Source organism: Benincasa hispida, chromosome 2 (genome assembly GCF_027475165.1).
Source record: "Benincasa hispida cultivar pf3 chromosome 2, pf3_genome.v1.1, whole genome shotgun sequence".
Taxonomy (NCBI): domain Eukaryota; kingdom Viridiplantae; phylum Streptophyta; class Magnoliopsida; order Cucurbitales; family Cucurbitaceae; genus Benincasa; species Benincasa hispida.
The window spans coordinates 9,393,593-9,405,567 of record NC_143479.1 but is presented as its reverse complement, the minus strand read 5'-3'; the positions used below and the strand labels follow the sequence as shown (position 1 = coordinate 9,405,567).

General features: G+C 34.4%; 2 protein-coding genes across 2 annotated transcripts; one reads left to right on the top strand and one right to left on the bottom strand.

Moving 5' to 3' along the window:
• Positions 1-470: 470 nt before the first annotated feature.
• Positions 471-4,289, top strand: LOC120071669 (serine/threonine-protein kinase 52-like). The gene is made up of 6 exons (XM_039024043.2): positions 471-1,150; positions 2,009-2,130; positions 2,963-3,159; positions 3,268-3,442; positions 3,550-3,684; positions 3,814-4,289. Exons 1-6 carry the CDS (start codon positions 847-849, stop codon positions 4,018-4,020), a joined length of 1,140 nt encoding a protein of 379 aa, XP_038879971.1. The 5' UTR covers positions 471-846; the 3' UTR covers positions 4,021-4,289.
• Positions 4,290-6,870: 2,581 nt separating this feature from the next.
• Positions 6,871-10,829, bottom strand: LOC120072304 (aldehyde dehydrogenase family 2 member B4, mitochondrial-like). Its single transcript, XM_039024758.2, has 11 exons — positions 10,051-10,829; positions 9,504-9,641; positions 9,118-9,260; positions 8,869-9,022; positions 8,541-8,770; positions 8,338-8,427; positions 7,996-8,169; positions 7,777-7,914; positions 7,545-7,682; positions 7,393-7,454; positions 6,871-7,299 (listed from the first exon to the last, which is right to left on the bottom strand). The coding sequence occupies exons 1-11, from the start codon at positions 10,190-10,192 to the stop codon at positions 7,026-7,028; spliced, it is 1,683 nt and encodes a 560-aa protein (XP_038880686.1). The 5' UTR covers positions 10,193-10,829; the 3' UTR covers positions 6,871-7,025.
• Positions 10,830-11,975: the final 1,146 nt, after the last annotated feature.

The window sequence follows — 11,975 nt, the reverse complement described above, 5'->3', positions numbered from 1 at the left end:
CCTTTATAGATATTGTTATAGTAGTATGAAAATTATGAATCTGCCATATTTATTATTACATTTACTTGCTAACGTTACTGTCACGGTCAAGTTAGGGTCAAACAGTAACGGTAATAGTAACAGTAAAATATGACATATTCATAATTCTAGGTAAACGTAATAAAATACAATCCAATTACATTTTCGATTCAGGCTCATTATAATTGATCCATCAACGAAATTCTATTCCAATTGTACCAATTTTCATTATGTTTTGGTGGCCTAAAAGTATAACATTTTGAAAATTAAAGGACGAAATGAAAACTACACAAAAAAAAATTTAAGAAAGAAGAAATATTTTTTTTCTCATTTTTTAATACATCCAACCATACTTATTCTTCAAAACTTCAAAACTAAAATATTAACTTTTCTAAAATAAAATTAAATAAAGAAAGGGATTAAGAAGCCCAAATATGTCACTAAGCTGAACTATCTCACGTAAACACATCTTAATTAAAAATTATACTTATAAGCCCTGATCTGTTAATTGGCTGGGAACTGAGGAAAAAATTAAAAAGAAAAAGAAAAAGAAAAAGAAAAAGGAAAAATAATAAATAGAGAAGGAGACCGAAGTGGGTCAGAAGCACACGTTATGAGCAGGCAAATTCATGTGGCCACATGGATGATTGGAGAAGCCATTGCAGATTTTGTGGAAACGAAGAACAACAAAGAAACAACAGCAGCAGCGATTCCAGCAACAACAACAACAATCACCAATTTCCAATTTACTCCCAATTTCTGATTTGAATCCATCGATTTCTTGCACAGATTCCTGCTTACCGCTTTGATTTTGTCGCTAAATCGGAAATGAAGGAGAACAATGATGGATTTGTGCGTGCAGATCAGATTGATCTGAAGAGCTTGGATGAACAGCTTGAGAGGCATCTTAGTAGAGCCTTGACCATGGAGAAGAACAAGAAGAAAGATGAAGATGGCGGCAATAGCTTTCTCACTTCTGCTCCTATCGCTCGTAGTAGGTCTACTAAAGTCGCCGCTAAGGAACGGCAGGAGTGGGAGATCGATCCGTCTAAATTGATTATCAAGAGCGTCATTGCTCGTGGTACTTTCGGCACCGTCCACCGCGGCGTTTATGACGGACTAGATGTTGCCGGTCAGTCTCCGATTTCTATATGCAACCTTCAACTTTTGCCCTATTTTTAGTTACTCTTAGACCTCTGCTCTTACTATAATTACTTCCTGAATCGTGATCGAATTTCTCACTCCTGATCTTTCAGAATGTTTACACACCTATAGTTTATGTCTTAGTTTTATTTTGTGAATTTCCTTTAGCTTGTTTTCAATTATTTCTAATCTCTTGTTCTCTGCTCTTAATCGTCTTAAATGTTCATCAATATGTACTGGTGAATTTGTTTGAACACGTATAGGTTTGATTCGTTGGTAGTTTTTTGAAATCTCATACCAATTTAGCACCCTCCTCATAGGATCCCGATTAGTGATTGCGTAGACTTCTTTGAGTTTAGGCTAACCTTTTATTTTAAAGACATGTTCCCACTGTAAGGAAGTGGTGATTGGCCATTTGCTCTCTTTTAGATGATCCGTGATGCATACACGAGATTGAGTTGAATTTGTTTATGACAACGATGGCCTGAATGCCTTTGTGTAAATAAAGTTTTATACTTTCATGTGATTCCAGCTGTTGGATAAAATTTGACTTAGAAAAGCTATTATAATGAATTGGCTATTTCTTCTAGCTACTACAGATTTGTATTTAATTCTGTCTTTATCATCATTATCATCTGCTTTTTTTTTAATGCGATCATTATCACTCAATTATTTTAAGATCTGTTCACTCGCTCATTCACTCACTCACTCACTCGTATATATGTTTTCTTAAATATTATCTTAGTTTGTAGTTTGTTTAGGTTACTAGGTTTCAGTTTGTTTAGGTTGGTTTCAGTTGGTTGCTACCATCCACTAAGTTTTCTTTTGACGTTTTTTAATGCATTAGTCAAGTTGCTGGATTGGGGAGAAGAAGGTCACAGGACAGAAGCTGAAATTGCTTCACTAAGGGCAGCTTTTAAACAGGAAGTTGCTGTTTGGCATAAACTAGAGCATCCCAATGTTACTAAGGTCACTACAACTCCATTATGTATTTACTACATCTTGTGATTCTGAAACTTGAAATGGATGTCTTGTTAGCTGCTTGTTCCGAAGCTCAATTCTGTTTTCTATACTTACTGACATTGTATCAAATCAATTGAATGCACTTCTAATAATTGTTTCTCTTTTTGAAGGCGCTGACACTAAAGAAAATAGAGGATCAGTTAGACCCAGAATTGTTAATGATCCAATAACCAGAAACTGTTCTTTTTCCTCCCACGCACCCTTCTTTTTGATTTTTGTGATAATTAATTTTATGACAAAAAGGTTTGCTTTTAATTCCCTCAAGCCTTCTGTATATACCATTGAAACTCTTTTTGCATGAACTTCAAAAATTCATTTAAATCTCTTCTACTGGTAGCTCAACCTAAAATGTTCAGCTGTGATAGAGTCTAAATCTCTCTCCACCATTGTACTTTTGTAGGAAGGGAAAAGAAGTCAACTGAACTAAATCTTATCCTTGCCAGAATAGAACTAGATAGGGCCAAAAAGCATGTTGCTCAGTTGGATGGTCTCAATCAGATAAAAGAAGTGTTGACATCTTTGATAGTGGAAAAACTAAGTGTCTTTATTCAGACTCCTAACTTATCATCTTTCCATCTTTTTCCCTTCCTCCTCTTATACCTGTAGTCGTGGAAGGGGAACTCAATTTTAGACTTTTAGTGTTCAGATAATGATATATCAAACTCGACGTGCTTATTCAATAATTAGTGCATTACGTCATCCCTTTCTTTTTTCTTTTCCCCCTTTGTAGACTTGGTTTCTAGTTTTGGATTTTTCACAAATTTCAATTGATTTTCAGTTTATAGGGGCAACAATGGGATCAGCGGAGTTACAGATCCAAACTGAAAATGGTCTAATAGGCATGCCAAGCAACATATGTTGTGTTGTGGTGGAATATCTTGCTGGAGGCGCCCTTAAATCTTATCTCATAAAAAACAGGAGAAGGAAGCTAGCTTTCAAGGTGGTTGTCCAGCTGGCACTTGATCTTGCTAGAGGGTACCACCTGCTCACACGATTCCTTCTATTCGCTAGTCTCCTTTTGCTTGAGAATAGTATGCACTTGTTGATATTTGGCTCTCAGAAATTGTTCCATTTATTTTGTAGGTTGAGTTACCTTCATTCCCAGAAGATTGTCCACAGAGATGTAAAGACAGAAAACATGCTGTTGGACAAAACACGTACAGTCAAAATTGCTGATTTTGGCGTTGCTAGAGTCGAGGCGTCAAATCCCAACGACATGACTGGGGAGACTGGAACACTTGGTTACATGGCTCCTGAGGTATGCAGTTCCTCACTTTTCAGCTAACTCATATGACTAACGACATTTAGGAGTGGAGCATTGTCCATAAAATGTTTCCCTTTGACTCCATAGTTGTGGTTTTACAGGTTCTCAATGGCAACCCATATAACAGGAAGTGTGATGTGTATAGCTTCGGTATCTGCCTGTGGGAAATTTATTGCTGTGACATGCCATATCCTGACCTTAGTTTCTCCGAAGTGACTTCTGCTGTGGTTCGTCAGGTAAACTGCCGATTTCTTCGCCCTTACATCTTCATATCTGCAGGACAATGCGCAGTTGAGAAGAAATCACTTCGTTGTTTTCAACTTATCATTAACTCTGCTGAAAACATTAATCCCAAAACCCTGCAGAATCTGAGGCCAGAGATACCGAGATGTTGCCCGAGCTCTCTAGCAAATGTGATGAAGCGTTGCTGGGATGCGACCCCAGACAAGCGGCCCGAGATGGACGAAGTAGTTTCCATGTTGGAGGCCATTGACACTTCCAAGGGTGGAGGTATGATTCCTGTTGATCAAGCTCAGGGCTGTCTATGCTTTCGAAAATATAGAGGGCCCTAAAGATTTGTTTGCTTGTTTGAACTGGATATGGAAATCTGATAAAATTATTTTGAAGATGAAAGAAAACCATAATGTGATTGTGGTAATGACAAATAGAAGAAGTAGGAAAAAGAAAAAATATATATATATTGAGGGTGAGGCTAGTAGTAAAATAGATGATGGTGGTGGGTACATAAACCAGGGACTTTGCTGCCTTTCACTTTGCCATTGGATGTAAGCCTTTTGTAATGACATTAAATTGAATGAATTGTAAGATTGAAATGCAAAAATGGTATCGTCTTCCTCTGGCTTCTACCTCCATGGATGGTTTCCCGAATTTGAAAAAACTTAAAGCCACTGAGGACCGTTGTTACCTTTTCATCGGCGTCGTTATTGTCGTCTTCATCATCTGTGATAGGGTCCACTGGAAAACTTACAAATATTTAATTATGCTTTTGAAAAACAAATCACAGCTTCTTTTTGAGAAAATTTGGTATGGTGATGGAAATATCAACTTGTGGGTGAGAGAGATAGCAAACAAAAATTCCTTTTCAGTAGTTTATTTCGAAAATTTTAGTTTGCTTACAATTTTTGTATGAAATTTCAACCAAAATTGATGAGCAAAATTATAACTTCAGAGACAGTTTTTAGTTCTTCAATTTTGCATATCAATTTAAAATATCATCAAGAAGAATAAATTGCAAAAAGAAAGGAAATCATGGATGAATAAGATTATTTCTAACATAGAAAACTAAAACTAAAACTATTGTAAAAGAATATCTAAAATAGATGTTTTTTTAATAAATAAAATAAATAAGAATATAAAAATTATTTTATGATGCTTCTTTCATCTTTATCTTCGGGATTTAAAAAATAAAAAAAATAGAAACAATCATTGATTAGAACCTTTGCAGTTACAGTTATACTCGATATAATGAACCAATAGAGAAATGAGGAGGTCGTTTTTATAGGTTTAGGAGAATGGAGGTTCGTTATTAGAGCCTTAACCCTTTAGAAGGCTTCTCTTAATCTTTTTATTAAAGCGTGCCAGCAATAAGAAAACTAAAGCACACATATAAATCCTACTTCACACTTGTTGAACCACCTCTACCTAGACAATCAATCTTTTAATGCGTGGATGATTATGATTTCAAATTTTTCTTCACAAGTTTTACTCGGCTGAGTGAATATTTTGGATCGAATATTTAGAAAATTATCTTTGTTAGTTGGTCATTTATGTTGTATCCTCTTTTAGAAGGTAAAGGAATATATGGATCACTTTTTTTAGTACAAATTGGGAGTGAGGGGATTGAACCACATACCTCTTGGTCTTTACCACATACATGTACAAGTTCTTGTTGGTGAGTATATGAATCACTTACTTTGGAGGTCTGAGTTTCATGAGGTCGGTGTGGGACCGCTTCTTCCAGAAGTTTGATTTTATCTTGGCTCATCAAATGGATGTTGATAGTTTGATTGGGGAGTTTCTTCTCGATCCTCCATTTCAAGAGAAGGGTCATTTCTTATGGTTAGAAGGGATGTGTGCTTTGTTATGTATTTTGTGGGGAGAGAGAAACAATAGAGTTTAGAAGGGTGGAAAAGGACCCTAGTGATATTTGGGCTTCAGTGAAGTTTCAAGTTTTCCTTTGGGCTTTGATTTTGAAAAGTATTTGTAATTAGAGTTTAGGACTAGACAAATATCTAAATTGAAAAAATATCAAAATCTTATTTTTCCCTCAAAAAATGTCTAAATGCATAGATTCTTTAATTTATTTAATTTTAAAATGAACAAATATACCCTTCCTAAATATTTGAAAATCTATATTGTTTAGAGCATATTTAAAATGAAATCTACTTCCAAAAATAAAATGAAAACTAAACGATAAAAATAACATTACAAAAACTAAAAAGCGAATAACATCTTTTTGGCAAAAATAAAAATAAAAAATAAATAGAGATACGATTTGGAAAAAAAGAATTGAACTTATTTTCAAAAATTGAGAAATACCCAAAACCAAAACTCAGACCATACACAAATAAAATGTTTGCATGTTAACCCAAAAACTATAAACCACACCACCTACAACTCTTCCTATTATTAACCAAACCCACAATTCTTTGTATTACTACTAGGTTCGTCAATTGTATTTCCATTGTTACCACACATTGCTCTTAAATATTGTTCCTAAAACCTAAATCCAAATGAGATGGTTGACACATATCTAACAAATAGTGAAATTGAAGATGAACGAATGGTGAATAATATATTCAACAAAAACCCCTACAATATAGGTAAAAGTAATAAAAAATAATTTATATAATAATAATAGAGGATAAAATCTTCAATTTCTAAAACCAATTCAATTATATTATAAGATATTGTATTCAAAATCACTAAAATGAATGAGAAAATAAATATAATCCTATCAAAATAGGAGAAAATACGAAATATGTGGAGGGTAAATGTGTAAAATACATCCTCTCTACTGTCCCACCCAACCAACTTTAGACATTTTTCATTTAAAATTAAAAAAATTCCTTTCAAAATCAACCCGCCGTTTTAGACATTCTTTGCGATTTCCCTTCTAATTATTCCTTAGACAATATTTTACGGTCTTGGTCTCCCTTTTTTTGATAGGATTTTTGGGACTTGATCTTTTGTTGTATTTTTTTTTTCAATAAAAAGTTGTTGTTTCTAAAAAAAAGGAATAAACTTTTCATGAATTATTGAATTGGATGGAAATGAAAGTTTTTGAAACATATTGTCCAGAATATATTTCAAATGTTAATGTCAAATTAGTAAAACATCACATCATTTTGTCTTTAGTCATTAAGAAAAGTTGATGTTCAATCAAAATCATTCAAAAGGGATAGCTCAGAATCACATATTAAGAGGCAGATATTATTAGAGTTTAACTTTAGTATAACAACAGAAGCAAGGCCCTGTTATATTCTTAAGAAAGAAGAAGAAGCTGATTTTGCAAAATAAAACATTGTTGTACTTCTCACATGCATTGCTGAAATTCTCACAACCATGCTGGATTCTTGAGAGGTGTAACAACAGCCTTTACTTGCAAGTAGTTTTGGAGGCTGTAAATTCCCTTCTCCCTTCCTATTCCACTCATCTTATACCCGCCAAACGGTATTGCAGCATCGAAGATGTCGAAGCAATTGAGCCACACAGTCCCGGTTCTCAATCCCCGTGTTAGCGTGTTGGCTGTGTCGATGTTTGACGTGAAAACTCCGGAAGCTAAACCGTAGCGAGTTGCATTTGCCCTTTGAATCACTTCATCAATGTCCCTGACATTGACAAAATTTCAAACAAAATACTTTAGACCATGCATGATCAAGTCATACGAGTGATATGACGAGTTCGAGATGTGAACAACTTACTTGAATTTCAAGATGGATTGTACTGGACCAAAGATTTCATCCTTCGCTATCAACATATCGTCCTGATTGAATCGATGAGAGAAACATATTGGAATGACAGTTTACATTCTTTAGAGTATGTAAGGAAGATAGTTAAGACAGAGAATGATCACCTTAACATTTGAGAAAACTGTTGGCTCGATAAAGTATCCCTTAGACCCAAGTCTACCACCCCCACATTCCAAAGTAGCATCACTTTCAATGCCAGATTTGATGTATTTTAGGATTTTTTGGAATTGCTCAGAGTCAATCTAGAAATAATTGTAACGTACAAAAATGGCATATCGATTATTCTTCACATGGATTAAATGGGGAAGGAAAATGCCTCAAGGGGGAGAGAGTTACCTGAGGACCCTGTTCAACACCCTTCTTGAAAGGGTCACCAACAACACGTCTTTGAGCACGAGCCCTCGATTTTTCGACAAATTCATCGTACACACGCTCATGCACAAAAGTACGAGAGCCAGCACAACAACATTGCCCCTGAAAATGAACAAGAAACGACGAACAATGAGTTTAAGTCCTACAAATCCATGACAAAAGTGAGAGATCCTAGTGACAAACCTGATTGAAAAAAAGAGCAAAATGAGCAAGCTCCACAGCCTTATCAACATCTGCATCCTCGCAAACAATGAAAGGTGATTTCCCCCCAAGCTCCAGTGTCACTGGCTTCAAATTGCTTTTTGCTGCCAATTCGAGTACAATTTTTCCTGTGCTCGTCGATCCGGTGAAAGCTAGCTGCAAACGTGAAGAAACATGTACATTAGTTCGTGATAAATGGCTTTCGAAAACAAAGCTACGAACATGACAGCATTTACATCTAAGAACCAAACAATAGAACATGCTAGGTTTGAATCAAACCGAAACATGAAACATATAAAGCAAGATGATTTCAAGATTGATCACCTTGTCCACATCCATATGACTAGCAAGGGCAGCACCAGCCGTCGGACCATAGCCCGAAACGACATTTAGAACCCCCGGAGGAAGACCGGCCTGTTCGATCGAGAATATTAGCCAGAACATGAATAAAGAATATTAGATATCATTAAATCCATGCATCAACCAAAAAACCGATTAGGGAACAAACATAGCTTTGAAGACACTACCTCGTGGAATAACTTAGCCACATAAAGGGCAGTCAGAGGTGTTTGCTCTGCAGTCTTCAGGACAACAGTGTTGCCACAGGCTAAAGCAGGACCAACTTTCCAGGCAAACATAATGAGAGGAAAGTTCCATGGAATTATCTGTCCTGCAACTCCAATTGGTTCATGTAATACTTGAACATGATGATTTCCATCAGCTGGAACTGTTAAGCCATGGATTTTGTCTGCCCAGCCTGGATAGTTTGTGAAGAAACCAACAGCAAAACCAGTTATAAATTCGAAAATACAGCAGGACAAGAGCTGATATGCTACAATGCTGCAGCAAACTAACCCGCGTAATAGTGAAACAAGCGCACAAGTAACGGTAATTCGGATTTAACCGATTGTTCGTAAGGTTTCCCGTTGTTCCATGTTTCCAATGCTGCAAGTTCAGGGATATGTTTTTCAATCAAATCGGCAAACCGCAGTAATATCCTCGATCGTTCCTGAAAATCGATACAAAATAAACAGTAGATATAGCAAATCAAATAAAGGCAAGAGAAGGAAACAGTAGGAGTTGCAGCCTGCAGGAAAGTATTACATAAGCAGTCATTCTTGGCCATGGCCCCTCGTCGAAAGCCTTTCGGGCTGCCGATACTGCACGGTTGATATCCTCGGCATCGGCCTCGGCAACATGAGCAATCACTTCCCCAGTGCGAGGATCATAAGTCGGAAACGTTTTTCCTATGATGAACAGATCATATCAAATTCAACCTTTTATCTCCCATCCATCAGAGAACTTTCGAAAGGTAAGATAATGACAGAAACACAACAATTCCAATGAATATAACGACATGTTTAAGAGTGATTCATTACAAGTGGTTTTCATATCATCATTTAATGTTTTGTTTCACACTTTAAATACAATTTTCCAGACATTAGAAAGCTAAAACAGGGAAAAAAAAAATTAGATGAAGAAAAATTCACCTGATGCAGCATCTACAAACTGCCCATTAATCAAATTTTGAGTGTAACTGATCTGAACAGGAGGAGTGATAAGTTCCTCCTCTGCCAAAGCAGATGTGCTGAATCTATTCCCTCTTCCATGGAACCTTGAAACTCTTGCTGAAAATCACACAATTTCATATCTCCATAATCTGATACTCCACCTTTGAAAATTAAGCTTCTAAACACTATTCAGTATACCCACCTAACAACTTTAGAAAACGAAAAACAAAAAGTAGTATTTTTAAAACCTGTTTGACGGTTTTTGGAATTTTGCTAAAAATTCAAACGTTTTCTTGACCATAATAAACAAATGGTAATAAAACAACACAACTTTTAAATACACGAATGGTTATCAAATGGACTTAAACTAACAGGATCTCAAACCAAAACCATTTCAAACTTGAAAAGAAGAGAACCCAGAAGAGATCAAACAAATAAAGAACTTCACTCAAACCATTAAACAAACAGTTAACATACACCCAACAAAGAAAAAAACAGAACACCACCATAGCAGGAGGAAACTCACCATGAGATTGAAGAAGAGAACTAAACCCATAAGCAGAAGCAGAAGCAGAAGAAGAAGAAGAAGAAGAAGAAGAAGAAGAAGATAATGATGATGATAAGAGAGAACGAGAGAGTAAAGAACAGATTCCTCTACGAGCAGCCATGGCCACAAAACAGAAAGTACTTTGCAAGAAGACCCCTTTGTTTTCTGTTGCACACACTTTAAGCACGATAAGATTGATTAAGTAGACAACGAGATTTGGCCATTGAATGCCATTTTAAGCCACAAAATAAAATGAGTTAAAGCCGGTAAGTTACAATCCGAACAAGGTGGGTAGTTTCTAAATCATTTTCACATTCCATTTTTGCCTCCATCATAACATATGGGGCTGTGCTGTTTGGATGTGCATAAAGTAGATTGGAGAAACCAATTACATACGCTTAAATCGTTACCAAAATTGTATGTTTTCTTCCTTTTTTACAAAGACTACTTTTTAATCTTTCAAATGGGACAAACAACAAAAGGATGAAATGATAAAACTTGTTTGTTTGATTATCTTTTGGATACCTCCTTTTATTCTTTGAGATACCCACCTCAAAACTCGGTGAAAGGATTGATTTTTGTCAAAAAATACGAGTCTCGAGATTTTAAAATTTTTTGTCTGGTCTCGGATTCTGAGAAAATTGGTGAACATAAACAATTTTTTTTTTTTTTTTTTTTTTTGGAAAAAAGGTAAGAAATTATACCAAATATTCTATCAAGGGGATGAAAAGAGCTTAATGCTTTAAGATGCAAAAAAGATACAACTAAAAAATTATTACCAAACTTTTCATTAAATGAATAAAAACCGATGAACATATTTGGTGTGTCATGGACCTGTTCCTATCTTTGTTCAACCCACTGAAATGTTTAATTATGAATTATCACATGGTTGTCTAATTACAAATTGTCAAGCGACAAATTTATCTATTTTTTTAATAAATATTTTTTTTCTTTATGATTGAAAGAGATGCAGTGAGATTGTATTCAAGTATTATTAAAAAAATAATTCTTTTTTTAAAAATTTATTTGACCGGTAATAAATTTTTTTAGACAACTAATAGTTTTACTTAATACGAAGTTATATGATAAATTATGATTGAATAATTTGATAAACGAGAAAAGAGATGTGAAGTTTTTTTAGATTATTTTTTTGGGAGCGTGGGGATTGATGTTGATTTTGATTTTGGTTTGACTTATTAATATTATTTTTTTATTTTGAAATTTCGAGGTATGAGTTTTGGAAATCCCAGCGAGAATCTTGGAAAGAGGGCAGATTTGAATTCTTCAACTTTGTTTCGGCTAAATTATAGATTTAGACACACTCTGTCTGGAAAAATCTTTGAGAAACCTAAAAACAATTTTTTTTAACAAATTGTTCGTTTTATATTAATTTATTAAATACAGAATTGAATTTTATTTTATTAAAATTTAAACTTTTATAAATTTAACCTCTCCGATTAGGGACGTCCAAAAACTTAATTATCTAAAAAAAAAAAAATCGATCAATTCAATCCAATTAATTCGATTTAGATTAATTTATCAACTCGTTTAAGGTTGGATTGAGTTTAAATAAATGAAAAAATCCAATGAATTAGGTTCGTTAATGAGTTCACTTAAGAATGACACGAACTTATTATTAATTTTAAAATGTATGATTCTTCTATTGTTTTATTTAATTTCATTGTTTTTTGGATAATTATTTTTTAACATCTCCTAAAAATAATCTTTTCTCTTTTGAGAGAAAATTTTCATAATATGAATTAAAATTGATTTGTTAATCTTACCTCAATATATGAAAATAATTAAATAAAATTTTGACATACAAACATTTTACTTATTTTTAAAATAAAATTTAAGGATATTTTTTATTTTATAAAGTTTTGAATAAATGGTTTAGGTGTTCG

Coding starts and splice junctions, on each gene's coding strand:
- LOC120071669 (XM_039024043.2), top strand. CDS start 847: ATGAAGGAGAACAATGATGGATTTGTGCGTGCAGATCAGATTGATCTG. Junction 1,151..2,008: donor TGACGGACTAGATGTTGCCG/GTCAGTCTCCGA, acceptor TTAATGCATTAG/TCAAGTTGCTGGATTGGGGA. Junction 2,131..2,962: donor AGCATCCCAATGTTACTAAG/GTCACTACAACT, acceptor ATTGATTTTCAG/TTTATAGGGGCAACAATGGG.
- LOC120072304 (XM_039024758.2), bottom strand. CDS start 10,192: ATGGCTGCTCGTAGAGGAATCTGTTCTTTACTCTCTCGTTCTCTCTTA. Junction 8,428..8,540: donor TGGCTAAGTTATTCCACGAG/GTAGTGTCTTCA, acceptor TCGATCGAACAG/GCCGGTCTTCCTCCGGGGGT. Junction 7,455..7,544: donor CAGTTTTCTCAAATGTTAAG/GTGATCATTCTC, acceptor CGATTCAATCAG/GACGATATGTTGATAGCGAA.